A 23,027-nucleotide genomic window follows, 5' to 3' on the forward strand; every position below is an offset into this window, starting at 1 on the left:
AACTAACCCAGACTATGGGGTTAATTGTAACATTTCACTCTTTGTGTTTGAGACCATACCATGCAATGGGTAACTGTGCTGCAGAGAAAATAGCTGCACTATTTAATAGCAGAGACATGTAAATACTTTGCATTACATTTTGAATCCACTACCTTAAAAGAGCTCCAATTTACAGACAGAAATGTCAAAAATGTTACAACTATCCCCGGTCTCCCCTACTCGTTCTAGATGTTAGCACTCACTCCACCACAGCGGGTGACAGCAGGTAAACTTAGAAGCGTAACTCTTTAGGCTGAAATTAAAACCTGCATGCTTAAGCCACGTCCTTTCGCTGGATTCAGGTTTCGTGAAAAACGCAGGTGGTGTCCCCACCAGCCCTGGGTGCACCCCGGCATCACCCACCCGCCACCTCCTCCCTCTTCACCGCCGGGCGGCTATGCAGAGGCAGTGACGTCAGCAGGCTGTCTCTCACTCCCTTCCTGCTGCATCACAACAGGCGTTAGTAGCTCGAGTAGCAGTAGTTGACCGGGGGGACGGGATATCCACCGCTGATTCATTGATAAATAAACTCTATTGACGCTGCAATACTCGACAACATCCTAACACGGGAACTGGTTGCAGTGCGATAATCCCGCTCCAGCTGTTGGGACATGGCCAGGCCGGAACAGGTTCTGCTCTTGGAGCCTCAGCACGAACTGAAATTCCGAGGTAAGAGGGGAGGGCCCGGTTGTGGCAGGGAGGAGGAGTGGGGGACCTGCCTCTGTCAGCGCTGTTTGGAAGGAGAGGGGGGCACTATTAGGGAACCCATACCGAGCGGGGCTGCAGTGCACATTTTCACAATATAGCCTTCATATGAAAAAGCGAAGGCTGCCCTGAAAGGACGGCAGGTCAGCTGACAGCTAGCTGCAAAGCTAGCTGGATTAGCTCTCAGCGGCTAGGTTAGCCAGGCCCTGTCACACATTTGACCTGCACCAAGTTTCTCTAAAGCGGGTTACAGCTACTAGACACGAAATGTTCACCCATTTAAAAATAGCAACTATAAAAAAGATGACACAAGCATAACTGCTCTTTTAGTTCGCCACCTTTCATTGTCCATAAGCTGCAACATCCTTAGCATGTCTGGCTGGCTAACATTAGCTCCTCCTCTGATTGGCTGTCTCGCTCTGCTGGCCAGCCAGCTGTCATTTAATAACTTGACAGCTCACAGGACGGAAAAACTGGGCAACCTGTGCAACTTAATATGATTTCAACTGTGGGTCGTTAAAATTTCCTCAGTCCTTATCGTTTGGACTTTTGAATCAATAATAGATGTCTTGGTGAGACTCGGCATTTGGCTGCAAAATGTCACATTTAGGCCCAGATAATGTTACATAAACACATATGGTACATTTGTACCTGCTTTGGAACAGATTCTGGAGTTCCTGCCATAGTTTGAAACATTAAACGTTTTACTTAAAACTAAGACGCTGATAAATGTAATATTTATACTTGTTTTAATGATACCCTGGTCTCCCAAATGCCTGAATGGTCAGTGTTATTTCGTTTATGAGGCTTAAAGAACAACAAATTACACTTAGTTGTCTTAGCAAAACCAAAAAATAAATTAAATGCCAACCTTTATAATATTTATCACTGAGCTTCAGTGTAGTTAAATGACCTGCAGCCCTCAGCAATTTACACTGTAGCCACTGTTTAAATCCACTCAAAACTATCAGTGCTTGAGCCAGCAATTTGTTGAAGATAGTAATGCCTCCACTGCACACTTGTTAATTGCTTAAGCATTAATATACACTGAAAATGATGAGTAGAGCATAACCAGAATATGTCCCAATACTGTTTTGTTCTTACGTCTCTCATAAGATGCCACACTTTTCACTGTGTTAGCTATGATAAGCTCCAACCTTCCCACAATCCTAATCAGATAAACTGTTTAGAATGTAGGGTGAGAAAATAGACACCAAAGTGCATTAGTTGTTTACATGTTTGCCCAATAAGTGAAAGATCCCTGGGGGTTGAGTCAGCAAGGGCATTTGGTGTAAAAACTGCCAAATCAAATACGCAGAGCTACTCTCTGTAACGACCCTTTGTGAGTAAGAGAGCAGCCGAATGTTGCTTTTTCGTCTTCCTCTTCTTCAGTTTATTATCATGCTTCCATCACAGCCACATAACAAGAGCCAAATAGAGAAATTGTATTTAAATATTGATTTGTTGTCACTTTTACCACTTTAGTCCAATCTGCTCAAGAAATTTTATGGAAAGACCCAAAATTAAGAATGTGTTAGTCCACCTCTCATTAGGTCTTTAAATTCCCCGGCCTGCTATTTGGCTCTCCAGTTCCTAGCTTCAGCTCCATTTCATCTTAATGACGACGTGATTCAAAAAATATTTTTAAAAAGGGTACACAAATTCATAGCGTAAGTAAGAAAAACTGATTCAGAAGTATTTAGATTTTTGACTCAACAAGGTTGGAAAGCTTCTTTGTAGTGATTTAGGGTAATATTTAACTACAAGTTCATAGTTTTAAAACATCGTACCAAGAGGTTTGGCTATTCTTTAAAACCTCACTCAGATCCATACCTCGGTTCTGCTTTATTGGAGATGAATAATAAAGAATAGAGAAACATATTTTTACCATAGAGCGTATCACCTGGTTGTGATTGGAACATGAACAAAAAGTGAAAAACACCATCATTATCCTGCTTTAACCATTCATATGGTTGTCGTGCAGTACAGTTCAGTGATCTGTAGCACGGTGACTCCTAATTGCAGCTTCATTAATGGCTAAATCCAGATCATTGTCTTTGCTCATCCCATGGGAGTACTGAACTAATACCATGATAGTTCACATAGTGGCAAGATATGCCTAGCACCACACAGCTGAAGCTCTTCTGAACCTCTACTCCTAATGTTTCCCATTTCAGCTGTTGATTGCCTTTTGGGGGGAAGATGTGGGTCATATTTGCTGTAAGAAAATTCTCTCATAGATTTCCTTTGAGGATTTTTTTGAGTTCTATGTCTCATCCTTATATAACCTCCATGTTTCAGCTACAGGTTCGTTTGGTTTACTTGTGACTATTTACACAACTGTGATTCTGTGTCTATATAAGTGACCCAAAATAGACTATGTGCATCAAAGTAAAGCATTATGTCACCCAGTGTAACAATGTGTCTTATTAACAGATTAAACTAGAAACTCACTATCAATTGGAAAGACTGTTGCTATGGTTACCTATAGTTGAAGCATTGGGTGGATGTTTGGGGTGTTTGTTTGTTACATGACTTTAGTGGACACACATCGCTTTTGGTAAATTCCTTAGCTAGAAAACACAACCTGTAAGGAAATGTAAGAAAAAATATAAGAAAAATAAAATCTAAGTAAAACTGAACAAATAAAGAATCTCAGTAAATAGAAATCTAGTAGAATGAAGTAAAATAAGAGTCATAATAGGTATAAAAATAAATACAGGTATTGTGCCAAGATTTCCTAGAGAAATTGTTCCAGTACCTGTTCAGTAAGTGGTGTAGGTCCATGTGTAAACTAGTTTTTTACATAAATGTAAAAGTAAACTGAAGATTAGTGCAAAATTAGACCATGAACCATTTATATGTATCAAAAATATTTCCTTCATTCAAACTGTATGTAGCTAAATCAATTGCAGGGAAAATCAGTAGGTCGGCAGTTTGTATCCCGGTGCAATCAGTTTTTCCAGTATTTGGTTGAGGGGTTCTGTCATCTTTAATTCAACTCTGTCTTTCATCAGTCTTCACTTAACCTTAGAGATCAGTTCTCTTTGGAGGCCAAGCCATCTGTTGCCGGACTCCTCAGATGATATATCTTCATGGCTTTTTGTGATGATTGATAAGAATCTGAACCTGAAGCCTGAAAGAATCCCACATTACTGTATAAAAGTGTCTAATAACTGTTGATCTTAACCAGACAGAAGAAACTGTGTCTTATTGTAAATGAAAATACCACAAATCACATGCCTAGATGTAGGCATGCAGTGTGAAAGCTCAGGAAATACAGAGTGGGTTTGTTAGTAGCAATTTGTCTCTGGTTTTTACAATCTCTAGAGTAAATGCTCTTAAATTCTAGGCACTGGACTTTTTCATTTCTACCCATTTGAATTTTTTGTCAGGGGTAAGGGTAGCAAACCACCCCTTGGTTTTTATCTCCTACTTATAAAATCCAACATCGCATGATGACAGCTTCAGATATCAGCTTCTCATAATAGTTTTTTTTTTTTAACGACCATTTGTGGCCTCTGTGAGTTGGACACTGTCCTGAGAAACCTTCAGGAAGTAGTAGATCAGGTGTACAGTAGTCAGTGGCGTGAGTCCCTTTCATTAAAAGCCTTTAGATCTTGAGCCAAGCTTGTGAAGCTCTGAATTTCCTCTCTGTTTTTGCTCAACAGGGAGTGGAAGTGTCAGTTGCTCTCAATGTTTGCTGAGCTGAAACTTTACCTTGAATCTGGTGTATGTGCTAATTCTGAAATAGCTCCGTGCTTTCATACAGGGAGTTAGTGTGCTTCTCTCAACTGCAAACTTTACCATTACCATAATGGCTACTGTAGGGGACTAATTTGTAGTTTCATCAGAAAGCTTTACTTGATAAAAAGGCTTTCACGATTGGTCAATGTGGTTCGTAGTTGTTGATCAAAATCACAAGACGGAAGACTGTTTTGGAACTTGGAAATTAGCTGGTCAGTAAATGCTGGTTTAAAAGTCTGCACTTTCAGATCGTTTATTGATATATTTTCATCCCTCTAACCATGATATGTATAATAGTAACTATATCTATGACAGCAAAGTGAGAGGAAGCATTGTCTGCAAATAAATGTGGATAGACATGGTCATTTATGGACATTCTTTGCTAATATGGTTTTCCATGATACTGTAACATTCCATTCCATTAATCTTGCTTTCCATAAGGCTGACTGTAAAGTGTGTGGTATTGGCAGCATATTTGCTAAGTTTGGGAAGTCATGCAGCCATTCATCATTGCCCCTCGCCTGACCATGAATTGGCACAGCTCTTACTCAAGCTACTAGGGAAAATACAGGCATTAGTATATTATAAATATTATATTGTACGAACGTGATAATTACGTATATTGTAATAACGTGATATTATGTTGTTCAAACAGGAAAGTATATTGTACAAACAGGAAAAGTATCTTGTTAGAACAATAAACTTTTCACGTTATAACGTGATACACTTGTATTTTTCTTTTGCCTGGGTGGCAGCTCTACGCTTCCGTAGTTATCTAACCTATTTAGCATGTACTTGTTTAGGAGCAACAGTCTTCAGAAAATTCACATAAAAGTCTGTTAGGTTCTCAAAACCCTCTTAAAGTATTTTAGGGATTTCCTTGGGGGGGATCCCCTCGTTGAGTCATAAATGAGATTTGGGGCATTTAACTTGTACGGAAGTCAAATTACTGAGCTCTTTTTTTTAATTGTATATTATGCATTTCCACTTTCACTTGTCTAATTTCAGTTTTCTTGCACCATGTAAATACATTACTGGGGCTAATTGATTGATTGCTTACAGCTATATAAACTTGCTTGTTATTCCCCTGCTTTTCCACCCCTTCATTTCATATTACTCTGTCAATTTTGGACATCATTTATTGTCCAGAATTACCTTCACTTGTGTAATTTCATTTAAAAAAATGCTGGAAGCTTTACAAAGCAGTTAAGATGATCCTGGAGGATCATCAAGGACTCCAGTCACCCCAGCCATAAACTGTTCAGACTGCTTCCATCAGGAAGGAGGTTCTGCAGCATCCGGTCCCGTACCAGCAGACTGAGAGACAGCTTTTTCCATCAGGCCATCAGACTGCTGAACGCGTCATAGACACCTCAGCTTCACTACTGGAACTTCAACATTATGCACTCCACACTGTATATAAATGCCACTTGTTTTGCACATATTCAACTCTGTATATTTTATATATTTTATTATTATTATTATTATTATTTTTATTTATTTTTTTTATTTTATTTTTTTTTTACTATTTAATTTGTAAAAAATGTGTATACACACACACACACACACACGTAGGAAAATATTTAGTATACACATCCAGAAATGCATACACTATTATATATTGTACATATATTTATTAGTTTCAGGTTGGCCATTCTTGTATTTTGCTCGTTTGTGTTGTTGTGTTTGCACATCTCTGTTGCTTGTGGGGCTCGCACACAAGAATTTCACTCGCATGTGCTGTGCCAGTGTGCCTGCACATGTGATGTGACAATAAAAGTGATTTGATTTGATTTGATTTGAAGATGGGGGAGAAACTGTAACAGAAAAACATCTCTGGAGTTTTGGAAATACATGTGCAAGGAAGAAAAGAAAAGAAATTAATAATGACTTCATTTTACTTGAATAGCCTTGAATTTAATGTTGTTAAGCAGAAAAGGGAAAGTGTGTAGCTCTGCAATCCAAGGGAATATTTTAAAAACTTCTTCCATGCTTCTATTATAACGGTTATAGAGTAGCCCATTTCAGACTTGTTCACACTCTGTGTAGTCACTTTAGTTTAGCCTGATGAATTGAATGGGCAGTTATTTACACATCTGTGCAATCTAATGTCACACAGATTTTGTATAGCTTTGTTAGGCTAACGATCCGATCTCTCCCTGTGCATACCTCTGTTGGTGATGCCTGGAAACTTCAGAGCTACAGTCCATGAGGAAAAGCAGCATTATTTTCTAATAGGTTGATGGCAGCCAACAAGGCAAATATTGTGCAGTGTCGATCAATGGAGGTTTCTCCATTATTGATAAATGTGCAGAGCTTAATGCAGCCACAGAGATGTGGCCTGCATCTCCAATGCTGGCTGTAATTAGTTAAATCCAAACTGCATTAGCTGCTCTGTTTTAGATAATGCAGTAGTAGAAGATTTATATTTATGTATGATTTATTTTGTATGTACAGCGTACCTTTCAGTTTTCTATTAATTGAATAATTGTTTTTCTTAACCATGAGGGCAGTGTAGATAAGCTCCATTAGTTTAATTGGCATGAAAACTATTTTTATTCCGATTATGTCAGGTCAAATGAAAAAGCCTTTACATTTCATGCAGCCGATTTGTTACATCACATTAGACTTTGATAGACCACATTCGAATGTCTCACACATACTCACAGCCCTTTTCCTCTATTATTTACTTTGTTTGAAAAGGGTGCAGTCAGCTTGTTCTTGTTTGTATGTACAGTGTAAATGTGCTTCTTGGCAAAATCTTTGGTAAATATTTATCAAAGAATAAATTGGTTTGTAAATTCATAGTACAAGGTAGTGCAACTTCTCAGTCAAGTGAAACTCCCACACTTGCTTCTGCGTCGATGTGCCAGTTTAAGAAAATTACATTTAAATGATTGTTTCTCAGAAACAGTCACATTATAGTGTCTGTTATCATGTTTTTTCCTCACACTGTTGCTTCTTCTGTGCAGTTGATGTATCTTTATTACTTGGCTCATTTGATTTCATTAACAAGTTGCTTTCTCATTGTCCTTATTTATCCAAAGACAGACTTGTCAGTCTTGTCAACACCAGTTTTTAAGTGTCCACTGTGTTTACTTTCCGCACAGGTCCATTCTCAGACGTGGTCACCACAAATCTCAAGCTCTCCAACCCTACAGACAGGAATGTGTGCTTTAAGGTGAAGACGACAGCGCCGCGTCGGTACTGTGTGCGGCCAAACAGCGGAATCATCGATGCAGGCACCTCAATCAATGTCTCAGGTAAGGATTCAGGGAAGTAGGACTGAGTCAAGTTTATTCACTCGCTGCTTAAAATGGGGTTAGGGTTAGCCTGTGATAAAATGACATGTTAGATCATCTGTCTCAAGTCTTTTAATGGATTGAACAATCATTGCTGCTTATGTGTGAACTATACTGCTGGTCTGTATACATCTGGGAATAATTGGGATCATTATTCTTTCAACAGAGCACCTAGTAAGTTGGGATGGATGATTCTTATACTTCTTAAGAAGGATAGACTTTATACACGGTAACTTACAGAACTCATTGGTTGTCAAGTCAGTATGAAGACAGTGTTATCCATATAATATATAAAGAGATTTGTTCTTGTTACATGAACTTAAAACTGCAACTGCGTGGTATTCCTCCCTCCTCCTTCCATTTTGAAGAAAGCAGGTACTGGCTAATGTTTCCATGTGTTCACCGTCTGTCATTTACAGTCCCAGACTCATTTTACAGTGCACCCTATCTGGTGTCAACAACTGCAGACTGTGTCAGTGGTGCCTGCAGTCAGCAGTGACAAACCAACTGAGTCCGCTCTGTTTGTTTCCTTCATTTTCCAGCCTTGTTAGACTGAGAAGGGTCACAGGTTAGAGCCTGAAAATGAGTTTGCTTCTCTGAGAACGTACTCACAGTGGCAGCTGTATAGGCATAGTCTGTTGTTACTTTAAGTCCTATGTCTTTAGGGAGTACTCAGGCTGTATTGAAGCAGGGTGTTTAACAGGATAGAACTGAGGCCTGGGCTGTATTGCAGGACATGTGGCTTTAAAAAAAGAAAAAGAAAAGTTGAACACATGCGTTATTTCAATGAAAAGTGGAGGATTATTTAAGATCTTACATACATATTGTAAAGTGATGAAAAATTTTTTCATCACTTTACATTTTGGATTAATTTTTTTCTTTTTTTCATTAGTATGTGGTTGTGTAGAGTACTAAATGATAGCTCTGTGGCTCTCCTGTTGGTTTGACATCTTTTATCACTGCAAGTGCCCATTAGCACAGTGCTGGTTTTGGCCAGTGCACTTTAATCTCCATTTCATTTTGGCACACAGAACACCACTTAATACATATGTTCTTTATTTATAGTTTAAAAAAAAAAGACTTAACTAAATATTGCTCAGTAAACAATGCATGCTAATTAAGACTAATTTACATGCCTTGTTGTGACTTAATACTAAAGGCAAAAAATGAACTACTATCAACAGATGTCATAGGTGCTTAATCCAATGTACAATCCATCTACAGTACATTTAGAAGCATTTCCTTTCTGAAAATAAGAACACAAACATCCTGCAAATTTTAACATTTCCATATATGCTATTTACAAGGTTAGTAGTTTGATTTATCTATTTGAAAGAAGAGACTATTTTTTTTTTTACTTTTTAACCTCCTGATTTATTTTCTAAGACTTTCGTTTTAACTGATTTTTTTTTTTTTTTTTACACATTACTGTGAATTTAAGTATACGTTAGTAGTGTTGGTTCACCCTAAAACACTGATTTCATTTCTTTAAATGAAACTCAGCATTGACTGAGACAGCCGTAATATTACAGAATAGTTTGAAATATAACTTCTGGAGTTTTGCGAGCAGTTGTTAGCTGAATGTTGACATTTTCAAAGGGGTATGAATAAGCATAAGCCACAGTTCACAGTTTTCAGTAATTCTGAGGTGGTGGTATTACAGCCATGCACCAGCACAGGCACCAATGAGCAATATGGCTGTTGAACTCAAGAAATTCAAAAAATGAAAAACAATTAAACCTCAACTTTCAGATTTTATGCTTTGTAAACCTCGAGATTAGAACCGTCGAGTTTTGTGTAATAAAAAAATATAAAGAAGAGTTTTGTTTATTTTAAAGAAAGCTTCATGTCAGTGTGTTTCATTCCTGGTCTTAAAAGCTCTCTGAAACACTGGACTGTTTAAGAAGTCGAAATAAACACTGCAAGTTGCTATACCAACATTACTAATAAGAATAAACTTTTCTGTATACTGAATGCATGAAAGGTCTCTCCCAAAATAACTTGCCAGTATCTGCACTGGCGATATGACCAAAATCTCATATCCCGATATAAGAATTCTATCGTCCGATAACGATATATATCACACAAATGTATCATTTTCTGTAAATTCTGTGAATCTCGGGCAGCTCGACTTGCGGGAAGTGTTTCCAGCTACACGTCATGTAGCTGGAGTAGAGTGTTTTAACCGATGTATGAAACGATACATTTTTAGACATAAGTAGTAAAGGCCGCCGTTTTCTTTGTGAGTATTTATTACACGGCGTGCTGCGGGGAAAAGCCTGTTCTAACGTTTGAGTCTAAGGTTTATTTTTTAGCACCTGGCGGCTCTTTTTTACTTCTCATCCGTAAATGATCTGCTCTTTCACGTGATTCAGTTTATTTTTGAAAAGTCTCAACAGGATCTTGAGCTTTATTGTGAAAGGTTTATGTGGAACATAAACAAGCGGACACGCGATGCTGTTACCGTCGTTGTTGGTAACCACAACGCATAAAAACAGACGCTTGTCCGTCCGTAGTGTGGTTATATAAAATATAAGAGAAAGAGAGAACTTTAAGAAATTAATATAGCCCCTACAGTGACCATCAAAACGATGAAAAAATATTGCCGTAAAGAGTTTATTTTGCGACACCACGAAACAAACGATAGCGTAAAATGAAACTATAGATGTTTTTTATATCGTCATCCGATATATATTGTTATATCGAACAGCCCTAATCTGCACTGAGGGACGAACTCAAACATTTCGTTCGTGTCACACTCCTATAGCCTCTGTTTAAGAGGATTGCAAGTCATCTGTAACTTGTTTCAGTCCAGTTTGTCTCGTATTTCCAGGATGTGCACAATAGTTGCACAGACATCCTTGTGTACCACTGCATACCTACAAACCCATGATTTGCCATTTGTTGGCTTAGCAGTGGACTCGCAGTGCTTTTTGAAGCTCAGCTTTGCTGTAACTGTATATGTTGAATGTAGCTACAACCACAGGAATGTTTCTGGTCTTGATTGGTGTTATGTAGCAGTATCCAGTGGAAAAATATCTGGCATAAATGTTTAAAAAATCCTCGAGTCCACAAATATTGAGCTTGTTGTGGGAATATGTCAGAAGTTCTCCTGACATACTGGGGACAGAAAAGCAAAATACCTTCCCACAGTAAAACAAATAACAGTTTTGTTGTCGCTGCTGTCCGAATTGGTTTCATTAGATTGTCTTGTTCTCGTTTCCTCCATGCCTGTGTTATGACAGGACATGAAACTGAGTCTCCAGTCAAGTTCTCATTCATTCAGTAGTGACACATGGATTTGAGTGTTTATGGCTGTGATCTTTTCTAATATTCACATTAGCTTGTTACCTACCAAGAGTCTTGTAATTGAAGTTGGACTCTAAATAGAAGCTGATTCCATGAAATATGTGGTGGATTGAAGTGCTGCTAATGTTGGGATATTTCTCACTGTGATATACACATGGTGGTGTAGTCGGTTACTTTTTCCTTTTGAAATATATTAAATAAGACAGACCCAAGAGAGCACAATCAGGAGTAAGAGCCTGCTAACCTGAGAAGTCTGAATAAATATACATATTTATTTATATTTTATGTGAGTTTCATCTTATATGCTGGTAAATTTTCCCTCTTGGCTTCTTTCTTCACAACTCCCCCAACTTAGTTCTCTTCCTCACTCCCACGCTCCCACACCATATTGTCTCACTAGGTTTGGTGATCTTTGACAAGGTCTTTGTGTTGACTAATACTGAACAAAGTGGCCAGGGAGTGCCCTGTGACGTGTCAGGCTTCTCTTAATGAGATTGTAAAAGGATGCTGTTATAGGTAGAGGGCGTAGTAATGAGCTTTTATGATCATATATCTTGTTTCATATCATATTGTTTTAATAATGTTGTTGGATTCACCTCATTTATCGTCATAATTTTTTGATCATTGCTGTGCTTAAACTTGGATATAATCCTCTATTTTTCTGGCCCACCTTCTGTTACTTAATCTTTGTTTTATTGCCAGACAGCTCTTTTTGTTTCTGTTTTCTTTTTTTAAACTGTTGTATGCTGCAGATAATCCACTTTTTAAGGGGCCAGAGAAGTCTAGTATATTACACACTTACCGAAACTTACTGGCTTTTCTGCTTTTTTTTTTTTGAATAGCATATTTGTAGACTAAGACCAACAAATACATTTTACAGCAGATGAATGAGTAAATCCCACTATAGTTGATCTCCAGGGCCTGCTTTACAGGAGCCAGTAGTTGCTTGTAACTCTGGTGTGAGCTGGTTTTCTCAGAGGACACAATTAATTAGTGACAGGAGAAATTTCTTTTAACCACCTCTTTTAACTTTCACCTCTCTAATGGTTACATTCATCATCAACAAACAGGCTGGCAATTACCCTTCTGTTTGACCGTGTTGATTACAATTAGCCTCTTTGAGTTTTATAAATTATTGCCCAGTGTGAAGAATACTAAATCATGCCATTAGCAGAAGTAGCTCTTGGTGTAAAGGTGTAATCAAAGGGGGTAGATCAAAGATGATTTAAATCACTTTTTCTCCTACTGAGGCTGTGCTTTTTTCCATCTCAAGCTTTGACTCAGGATCATTTAATGTTATTCAGCGTTGCTTAAAGAACTTGCAAGCTTTCCTGACTCTATTTTCTTGTATTGTCCCCTTGGACCCAAGGTAGATGGCTGTGCAAATTGAGTCTGACTGAAACAGGACGTTCTCAATCTGTTCATGCCGTCTGTTTCTGATTTGCAATATTGAGCTACACTGATTGCTGTAATGGTGCACTACATCACTGAGGTTTTTCACTCTAGGGAGACTGGGGATGTGCCACATTTGAACACTGCCCTGATAGCTAGGCTGTTTGTTCCTAGGAAAAACCAAAGAATCATGCTGGCATTGTACTGATTTAAAAACATCTTTCAATTATATTGTGATTTAAAACCTGTAGTCAAAGGAGTAAAACATTTTCCATCAATAGCCATCTTCATCCTCTCTGCAATTCAGTCCCCTATACTAACATAAGAAAGGGATTGCTGTATATCATTGTTACAGCTCCTCTCAGTGACTGGAATAACGTCAAATGAGCCACGAGTGGCTGTGAGGACTGATGTGGTGATGGGCTAAAGGAGTATTCCAGCTCCACACCTGCTTTCTGTTAGACTGATATGTAATGTTAAAGAAGAAAAAGACAGAGTTGGATGCTGTTAGAAAAATTACCCCTGAGGATTTTTGTAGATCTGTCAGTGTTTCGCCGTCATGGTAACATGAAGAAATCCTCTTTAGCCCCCCCCCCCCCCCCCCTTTTTTTTTCTTCATCATGGGCAAACTCAGACACCCTTTGCTCAGCCTGACAAATACACGAGATGCACAAGTATATAAAAACTCAACGTTTTCTCTCTAAGCTGGGGACTGAACATTAGTTTAGACAGAAAAAGTAACAAAGTTGGGAACCAAAATTTTATTTATTTATTTTATTGCCATGTTTCACTCACAAATCATAATCTCTTCCTACCTGTCTGCGGAAGTTCCTGCACGTGATTCAAACAAGAGATGTGTTTTCCCAGCTCCCTTGGGGATGGGAAGTGGCAGTGAGGTTTGAAAAATGGGGAAATAAAACTGAGGTCTTCGCGACAAAATGAAACGATAGTATTCTTTTTGGGGATTTCCTGGGGTCTGGGCTGGAGCTTTGGTAACTTATCCAAATTTTTCCTTCTATAAATAATAATTCTTTCTTTACTGTTGTAAAATTTTTCCTTTCTTTGCTTTCACATGCGTGTTAATTGCAAGCACCTTTTCAAACAGCATTTTCTTCTTTTTCCTTTTTATTTATTTAGTTTATTGATACTAGAGAGTCTTATAATTACAAGACAGTACAATTTAAAGAAAATATTCAGAAACAATTTTTGGAAGCAGACTAAATGTTTTTACTTTCTGTGCTGACATTAACTTTCTGTTTGTATTTCAGTTATGCTGCAGCCTTTTGACTATGACCCCAATGAGAAGAGCAAACACAAGTTCATGGTTCAGTCAATGCTAGCACCTCCTGACATGACTGACATGGAGGGAGTGGTGAGTGGGTCTCATTGTTCATAGCTTTTAGCATGTGCTTATTTTTACGTGCATGCTTTAAAACAGAAATACTTTGTACATAGATGCATTACAGTTATGCATATATAGGCATGTGATAGGATTAACCTCTTCCAAATATACCTGTTAAAATAAATGAGTCCTAAATTCAACATATGACACATTACACCATATCATTATTTAACTAAAACTAAACCAACATGCAGAAGCAGTGTGTGAAAAACTAAGTACACACTTACTACTTTCATATGAATTTAGAGGGTAAGTAGCAGCCAGCTGTTTGCTAGTCAAATGCACTTGATTAACTGACTGTTATCGAGTGTGACCACATCTATAAAAGCAGGAGTTTTGGCAGTTTGCTGGTCAGCACAATGCTAGGGAGGAACAACCTGCACAAAACGTCATTTGGTGATAACCAAAGCATATCAGCACAAACACGTCATATCAACCTTCAGCCATAGTGGGGCAAGGGTTATAATTTGGACTTGTATTGTAACCACAGGACCTGTGTACTTTGCAGTCATTGAGTTAACTATGAACCTCTCTGTATACCAAAGTATTCCAGAGTCAAATGTGCATCCAACAGCTTGGACAATGATCCCAAGCACAGCAGTAAATCCATGAAATAATGGCTGGATCATTGCAAAACCTTGATTCTTTTCTTTTTCAGTCAAAGTCCAGATCTCAGACTGAGTGAAATGTTGTGGCAGAACCTTAAATGCCTGCAAACCTCAATGAACTGAAGCAATGTTGGAATAAAAAATGGACCAACATTCCTCTACAACTATCTGAGTGACTGATGGTGTCAATGAATGCTGAAGGTTATTGCTGCCAAATGTGGATCAACATCATGGGGTGTAATTAGTTTTTGACACACTGGTTCTACATTTTAGCTTGATTTGTGTTAAATAGTGACACAGTGTAATGTGACGCTTGTGCCTGTGTTGAGTTTGTATTCAAATAATTCTAAAACCTAGTAACATTTTAGTTTTTTATTATGTCCTAAAACCTTAGAAGGTGTACTTTTTTCACATAACTGTGCATACATTCAATTTTACTGTGAAGGAAGAGGCTGTTAATCTACGCCCTTCCCACACTTAATGCAAGCCTGTGCTGCAGTGCTGGCACGCAGCAACAAAACACATTTAGCACAGTTTAGTCATAACATCATGTGTGGTCTGAGAGACATCTTTGTGATGACTGGCCCACATTTAAACACCTACATACTTGTGTAGCTATCTCATTAATATGACAACAGGCATCTTGCGAATTTGTTTTAATGTAGTGACACACATGAAAATGCATAGAATCAACAAGAGGGACGGTTACAATAGACATGCTGTATTAAATCAGAGCTTGAATTCTGGTGGGGTTTTGTGGGTTTTTGTGCAAGGTTGTGACTGTAACACAAGTTAGATGTGAAAGCAGATTTTTAAGGTGGGGGTTGTAAGAAGAGCACAAGTCCTGTTGGTGACATGCTTCTGTCAGTTGTTTGTTTGAAACAATATGTGGAGTCAGTGAACAATGGACAGACTACTCTCATAATGGTCCAGTTGTTGGTGAAAATATGTAAGATGACCCTAAGCATACTTGATATTTAAAACCAGGCTGAGTCAGTATTGGATAAAGCAGTACTCAGAGATGCTTTGCCATACCTGGAAATTCCACACACTTTATCTAATCCCAAGAGAAGTGTAACTCCATTTGGTATGATATTTAAACGTGGGGAACCTGGGATTATATGCTTGCTTGGAAATATTTTGAAGTCTGAGAATCTTTAAAGCACTAACATATTCTAAAAGATAACTCAAACAATGCAAAGACTTGGAAAACAAAACATGCATATGTGGTTATTGCCTAAAATGGACCATCAAGTTTCTCAAATTCTACCAAAACCTAGTTTAGCAAGGGCACATTGGCAAAGCTCAAAGTGTGTTACTGTAACACACATGACAGCACTCTCTTCTGTCTAAATTAAATTATTATTCAATTTACTCTGAATAGTAATTGCATAATTATTCAGGCTAAATTCCTGGTTTTAATAAAACATGGAAAGAAAGCTGTGCCGACAGAATACATAAAATGACTAAAGAGAAATGACTTCACCTGAGTGCTCTTAAAGATTGAAGAGCCAATTAATAAATACAGTGCTATATTCCAAGGACACATGCAGTTTATGACCCTTATCTTTGAAAACCCAAATTAATTCACAAGGACATTTTGTGTTAATGTCCACTTATTTGTGTATTTCTTTCTTTCTTTTTTGCAACTCTGTCTTGAACCAAAGAGAGATTTAAACAAATTATTAATAAAGAATCAAGAATTATTTATTTGGCTGTTTAGCTACAATAAAAATGTCTTTATGGAGATGCAGAATTTAATTACATTTTTTTCCAAAAAGAGTGGAAATACTGTATGCAATCTCACCTATTAAAACACACGCACACAAAGCCTATACATCTTGTTTTCTTTTCATCTAGCAGCTAGCTGACTTTATTTTACTCTGTTGCTCTTTTTCTGTTTTTATTCACACCATTTTTTAAAAAATATATATACTTGTTTATTAGTGAGGGACATCAATGCATGTTGTCCATATCTTTTTCTTTCTACCTTTCTAGTGGAAGGAGGCTAAACCAGAGGAGCTGATGGACTCCAAGCTGAGGTGTGTTTTTGAGATGCCGACGGAGAACGAAAAAACGGTATGCACACAGACCTATCCCCTTTTCTTACCATGCATGTGCGTTTGTCTCCTGCAGATGTGATATCAGAAACAGTTATGTTTTTATCATGTTTTTTATTATTCTCTAAGTGACTGTAATTAGCCCAAGAAAGAGTCCAGTGTTTAATTTCAGTTGTGAGTATGTCAATCACTATCTGAAGTCACTAGCCAGCTTTTTTTTCCTACTGTGCAGCCTCTTTTTTTTTTTTTTTTTTTGTTATTTTTGTTTTGGGGTTTTTGTTAATGTGTCGCAATGGAAAGCGGCATTATATATTAGGTGGTGTTTATTGTTGTTTTCCAGTTCCCCATCTTGCTATTGCTCTGCTGTATCTGCCTTCTTTATCCTGTATCTATCAGTCTTCATCTCTTTTCTTCTTTTTGCTCTCTTTTACCACCCCGGGTTTGTTCTTTTTATCGAGCCGCTTATGTTTGAACATTTTTGTAGCATTTCCCTCCTCATCATCTTCTCCATCTTGTCCCACTTTCCTCTACATCTCTCTTCCTGCCTCAGCTGCACTCATAGCCATCAACAGCCCTTCAGAGACTCTCACATGTGGTTTATTGTTGTTGTGATTCCTCTCAGACCTCATATTCCGCTCAGCTGCAGAGACATTATTTCGTCATAATATGAGTTGAGAGAAAAGGGACCTGTGGTAGTTGTTTTCAATTCATTATGAGCTGAGAAATACATACACATGTCTCCCAGTTGGCTCTGTACACCGCAGAGTCCGTTATGGAGAGATAATGCTGATAGAAACCAGCTTGATCCATTTACAAAAGGCACCCCTGTGTGAACTCTCAGACTGGAGAGGAGGTTTTGTGTGCATGCGTGTGTGTGTGTGCGTGTGTGTGTGTATATAGAGCAAGTCCCAAAATGTAAACACAAAGTTGTACCTGTGTGCCAGCAAAGACATCATACAGAATCACCATGGAGATATTTTAGCATCAACAGTCAACTTACTGCATTACAACTTTTCTCTCTGTAACCCACTTACAGCATGATATGGAGTCCAACAAGATGATGTCGTCCAGCTCGCTGAAGTCAGAGTCCTCGCTGCCTGTGAAGTCAATGAGCTCCACCCTTGATGATGGGGAAGTAAAGAAGATCATGGAGGAGTGCAAGAGGCTGCAGATGGAGGCTCAGAGGCTACGGGAAGAAAACAAACAGATCAAAGTGAGTAAAATGACTCAAGACTGTAGACACAGGTCTTTATACAGATATTACGGGCTGCAAAGGCTTTACTGAAGGGAATCAGTTGGTAGTAATTCCAGTTTGTCATTTCAAGCTCAACACTTTCCAGCGTGTTAGTGTTACAGTACAAAATGTTACATGTCTTTATATTTTGCTGTCAAAGAGCCAAACAATATTTATTATAGTGGTCTTGAGCGAGTTCTCCAGGCTTTTTGGTATTTCAAAGTTTTTGTTTGGACATTGGCTGCCTTTTCCAGTCCTTGTACCTCACCATTTTGATCCTAATCACACTGCACAAGTTTCAGTATTTCCAATTTTCCTAGCAAAATATGATTGGTGAATAATGGAGAGTGGCTCAAGACTTTTGCACGGCTCACAAAAATATAATTTTAGCGGTGGCTCAAGTGGGACATCCACTAATCACAGGGTTGGTTTAATCCCCCTGCTCCATATGTGCCACGTGCCCCCTAGATTTATGGACTGAATAATTTCCCACAGAGTTAACATATGTAAACGTGTAACTACAAATAGTTTTAGTCTTGTAAAACAAAGAGGGACAAACAGGTCCAGCTTCACATAAAGACTCTTGGGCATTGTCAACTTACAGATTATAATTATTTGTAGGTTTGGTATTAGAGCTTAATCGGGCCAATGAAAATATTTTGCTTTGAGGCTTGACTCAAAAGCAGAAAGTGATATTCTGCTGATTAAACAAAGAAAACCATCTCAGTCATCAAAATTAGCAGATGACATCACTGAACATCATGAATCACCTCTGTGTTGATTATTTTTTGTACTGATTGATAGCTGATTGATGTTTACAATCAAGATAAGCTAATTAAGTAGAAGTGTTTAGTCACACAAAGTAGTGTCCTCCACCCAGGCCAGTAACTCACAATTAAGGTTTGCATGGAGTACAGCTGCTGATATCTTTAATCGGTAGCAGACCTAAAGGTTTAAAGCTTGTAAGCTCGCAATTTTGCAAATCAATGAGTATGCCATCAGTCACTAGCATCATTGGTTTCAAATTAGTTTTTGTAAAAGTTCGGTTCAAAATCACACACGCACACACGCACACACGCCTACGCTACAGACGTCCAAGAGTGAGTTGTCCTCCCTTCAAACACCACCGCCTCCTCCCCTTTAAGTTCTTGCCAGAGGCAGAACGACTGTTGGCTGCTCCTGCGGCTGAGATTAAACTAACAGAGAGCCCCCCCCCACCCGCTGCTGGGAAATGAAGTGTGTTAAACCCTGGCGCCTTGTGCGTTCCTTTGAGGGTTTGGGTCAGATGAGCATTTAAGCAGATCCGATTTCTCTGAGCTAATAAATAAATACTCTTATCTTATTAACTGATTGACAAACCGACCATTTCTTAACCCATTGTTGTCCTTTCTTATTTCTCGTTTCCACATTCCTTTTTCTTTATTTCACTCACTCATCACTGCTTCCCTGTCATTCCCTTCTCACACACATCCTTTCATCATTTCATATTTATTCCTTTCACTCCCCTTTTTTCCCCTTTCCCGTGTCCCCAATTCAGGAGGATGATGGTCTGCGGATGAGGAAGAGTAACATCATGTCACCTCAGCACCCCTCAGTCGCGATGAAGAAAGAGGAAGGGATGAGCGCCCGTACGGTGGCCCTCATTGTGCTCTTCTTTGTGATGGGCATCATTGTGGGGAAGTTGGTCTTGTAGAGCACAGTGCAGTTCGGTCGGCCGCAGCATGGGGATGAAAACAAACACTGGATTTGGAATTTTGGATTATAAAACGCCATATGTGCTGGGTAGGGGGTGGTACTAGTTTTGATTCAGTCTCATTTATGTAAAATAATTCAAAAGGTAATGTATGAGGAAAAAAATGAAGAAAAAAACAACTTGTCATGTTATGAACAAACCTACTGTTACAGGTCTTGCCTCTACGTAATCATCACATTGTCATTCTGGCTCTCTTCCCAAAGTTTCACATAATAGAGTTGACTGGTTCTGTGGGTGGGAGAATGATGGAAACATGAATTAACACTTGTGATTCAGACCAGTGGATTTTCTAGCACTGGCGAAGTAGTGTTGGTGCGATTGAGTCAGTTTGCAGTCGTGCAAATGTCATTCTAGTGTATTGATGTTTCTTTTTCTAAGCGACGGAGGCCAGAGCCAATGTATATGAATACAAAATCACCCCACTGTACAGTATATCCAGGTGTTCCTTCCAGCGAAACCCCCTTTAAGGAAGGGATTTACCAGAGAGATGATCCACACAGTTGGGGGTTTTACACACACACACAGGGCTATCTCCTCCAATCAGAGGCTTTGTAAAATCAGCTCGTCTTTGATTGTATGACAACTTTGAGCAGTGTATGAAACACTATGCCGTAGGTGTTTTCTTTCCTCATGACCTTTTTTTCTTTTCACTCTACCGTATTTCCCTCACTTGTCACTCACTGCTCACTGCATCCTCCGACTGTCAGAGGGGGATGTGTTTGATTGCATGCGTTCACGCAGAGTGTTGCATCTGGACTTTTGAATCTAAATTAGCTGCTTTTTATAATGGTGATAATATAATGTCATTTGGCTGTAGGTTTGCACAACTACATTTCTGATTTTTTTCTTTTGTGTTTTGTTGCATTTTTATGATTTTATTTTGAGTAATTTTGTTTTGTCGTTAGGTTTGATGCATTTAAGAATATTGCAGCTACCTGAAATGAGGATTAGATCAGTTGTGTAAATCCAGATGAAAGTCTTGCCTTGTGACCTGTTGGGGTGCAAGTTATTCTCAGGCCAAGTTGGAGGTGTATTATGTACAGACGCACATACACAAAGCATGCGTGCACATAATGAGAAACCATAAAACTAAAAGACGGTGCATGAAGGAGGAGTGGTTTTATGTCACTGACAACAGAAAACCACGTTAAGGTCCTCTTGCAATGTCCAAACACATTAAGCTTTGTCCTTTCCAGCTCTTTTCATTCTCTCATATTGTCCTTTAACCATACATTTGTTTATTTGGGGCAAATGTATGTCAGAGATCAGCCGAGTGTTTTAAGCTGCCTAAACCTGCTTCCCCAGTTGATGAGTTTCTTTGCTTACTCACGCTCTGCAGGTCTCTGTTCAGTTTTTTTGGGGTGTTTGTTGAGCATTTTTCTGTCACTTAAAATGTTAAATCCTCACTGCATTTGAAGTTGTGTTCATTTTAATGCACTAAAGGTTACGAGTGTTTCTCCTTTGAACTTCCTGCCTCACATGATGCTTTCTTTGGTTGTTGTTTTTCCATGAAGTGAAAGGTGGGAAAGTATACAGTCAGCTACAGCCTTGAGGGGACCACATGATGACAATGTACTGTTTCCACAACCTTCAGAAATAATAATAATAATAATAAAAAAGAAACATAAAGCATTCTCAAATTGTTTCAGCTCCAAATTTGCATATAACACGGGAGAGCGTTTGTTATTCTGCTCTGCATTAAAAAAAAAACAGCTGGTCATATTTGTATCCCACTTTCAGTAAACTGTTGAACAGACGCAGGAGTCCACTCCCCTTTGCTGAAAGATATCTACGGTTAATTTAGCTGGCGGGTAAGCGTTTAAACAAACACGTGTATGTTTCGACTGTATCTCTATGAAGTCGGTGGGTTGAGGATGACTTGCTGCTTAAAGGGAGGGCAAAGCGAACCTAAAACTAGTCTCAACTTGGGTTCTCAGACCTGGGTCATACAGTGCTTGCAGAAAATTGTTCTTGTTTAGTGAATCCTGACTGGAGTATCAGAACCTTTTTACACAAGAAAAATACCCTAAAACATCAGAATAATCCATTTATGTGACTGAAAATGTAACTTTACCACTGCCCCGGTGCAGTAAACTCCATCAATTTGCTACTTCAAGGCGGATTATACAAACAAAAATGATTATGTGTGAACACTAATCAATCCAGGCCTGGTCGTAAAACACATGACACTGATCTGTCCTGGAGCCTGACCATCACCGTGATCAATGTAAGCAGTTAAGAAACTGTTTTGTATGTATATAAATAAATAAGTCTATCTGAGAAAAAGATTGATATTCCTAGTCAAGTAGTCTCTCTGGTGTATAAAAATAACCCAACCTGGTTGGACTATGTAGCATCTTAATAAATTAAATGAATAAAGCCCCTAAATCACTGTGTGGCGTTATTTCCTGTTACGTATGAAAGGCTACAGTGTGACCATCATTATACACATGTGGCATTTTAAAAATATTTATTCTTTTAAAGTGTCTTTAAAATCAGGGATGGGATTGTGGTAACATTTTAGGGTGGGAAAATATGTTCGAAATAAAGATATTTGGTCTGGAGATGACAAATTAATCTACTGCTCCTTACAAAACTGGGAAGACTCGACTACTAGCAGACAATGCTTAAAAAAAACATTTTGATAGAGACTTTTTTTTTTCTTCTTTTGTAATTCTCTGACACTCAAATCTCGTCACAACCTGGTTGTTAAACATTACCCACAGTGCAACTTAAATGGTAAATAGACTGATGGTCGTAGAGCAGTTTGCTCTAAATAAGCACTCAATGCACTTTTTACTACAAGACCGATTCACCCGGTCTCTCACAGACAGCAATTTAATCCAGCGGTGGGCTATAAATTTCCCCAAAGGGCCATGTGAAAAACTGCTTATAAAGGGGTAAAATTAATATTGAGCAGAACTGAGGTCAGCTTATTGTTATAGCCCTCCATAACAGTCCCAGTTTCTCGTGGCCCCTTGGAAAAATTGATTGCTCACCCCTGTTCTATAACTAAGCACCTTGAATCGGGAGCAAAATATCAGGTTTAGTATCGAGGACACTTCGCCATGCAAACTGGAGGAGCTGGGGATCCATCAGCACTATAGGCAGAGATTACTTACAAGCTGAAGTAGCCTTAGGGAAGGATAAGAATGAGCCTGTCTAGGTCTTGTAATCTAATTTCCCCTTAATTATTAAAGCATTTATATGATTATAAAAGGCTCTGTTATTCCATGTTATCTTAACCAGCACCGATTAATACTATTTGAGGGGAAAACAAGGTGATGAAGAATGAAAAAGGATTTTAAATGGTAGAATTATGACAAGCACTTCCCAGTGAGATTTACTGAGAAAGGTTTTGGTACTTACTCTCTTATCCTCAGAGTCCCGATCTTTCTTTAACCCCAGAGACCTGCACATAATAGAACTATAGTAATGTTAAGAGCCTGGCTTTTTTCCCCAACACTAGCTGCACA

General features: G+C 38.5%; 1 protein-coding gene across 1 annotated transcript; it reads left to right on the forward strand.

Moving 5' to 3' along the window:
* Window positions 1-421: 421 nt before the first annotated feature.
* On the forward strand, window positions 422-21,943 carry LOC113021990 (vesicle-associated membrane protein-associated protein B/C). Its single transcript, XM_026166924.1, has 6 exons — window positions 422-708; window positions 7,602-7,754; window positions 13,763-13,866; window positions 16,503-16,583; window positions 17,601-17,777; window positions 19,336-21,943. The coding sequence occupies exons 1-6, from the start codon at window positions 651-653 to the stop codon at window positions 19,489-19,491; spliced, it is 729 nt and encodes a 242-aa protein (XP_026022709.1). The 5' UTR covers window positions 422-650; the 3' UTR covers window positions 19,492-21,943.
* The last annotated feature ends 1,084 nt before the right edge of the window (window positions 21,944-23,027 follow it).

Source organism: Astatotilapia calliptera, chromosome 5 (assembly GCF_900246225.1).
Source record: "Astatotilapia calliptera chromosome 5, fAstCal1.2, whole genome shotgun sequence".
Lineage (NCBI taxonomy): Eukaryota > Metazoa > Chordata > Actinopteri > Cichliformes > Cichlidae > Astatotilapia > Astatotilapia calliptera.

What these genes read in the sequence shown, in the direction of transcription:
- LOC113021990 (XM_026166924.1), top strand. Translation starts at nt 651, where the DNA reads ATGGCCAGGCCGGAACAGGTTCTGCTCTTGGAGCCTCAGCACGAACTG. An exon ending in GCACGAACTGAAATTCCGAG is followed by an intron (nt 709 to 7,601) that starts GTAAGAGGGGAG and finishes CTTTCCGCACAG; the next exon opens with GTCCATTCTCAGACGTGGTC. An exon ending in CGACGGAGAACGAAAAAACG is followed by an intron (nt 16,584 to 17,600) that starts GTATGCACACAG and finishes ACCCACTTACAG; the next exon opens with CATGATATGGAGTCCAACAA.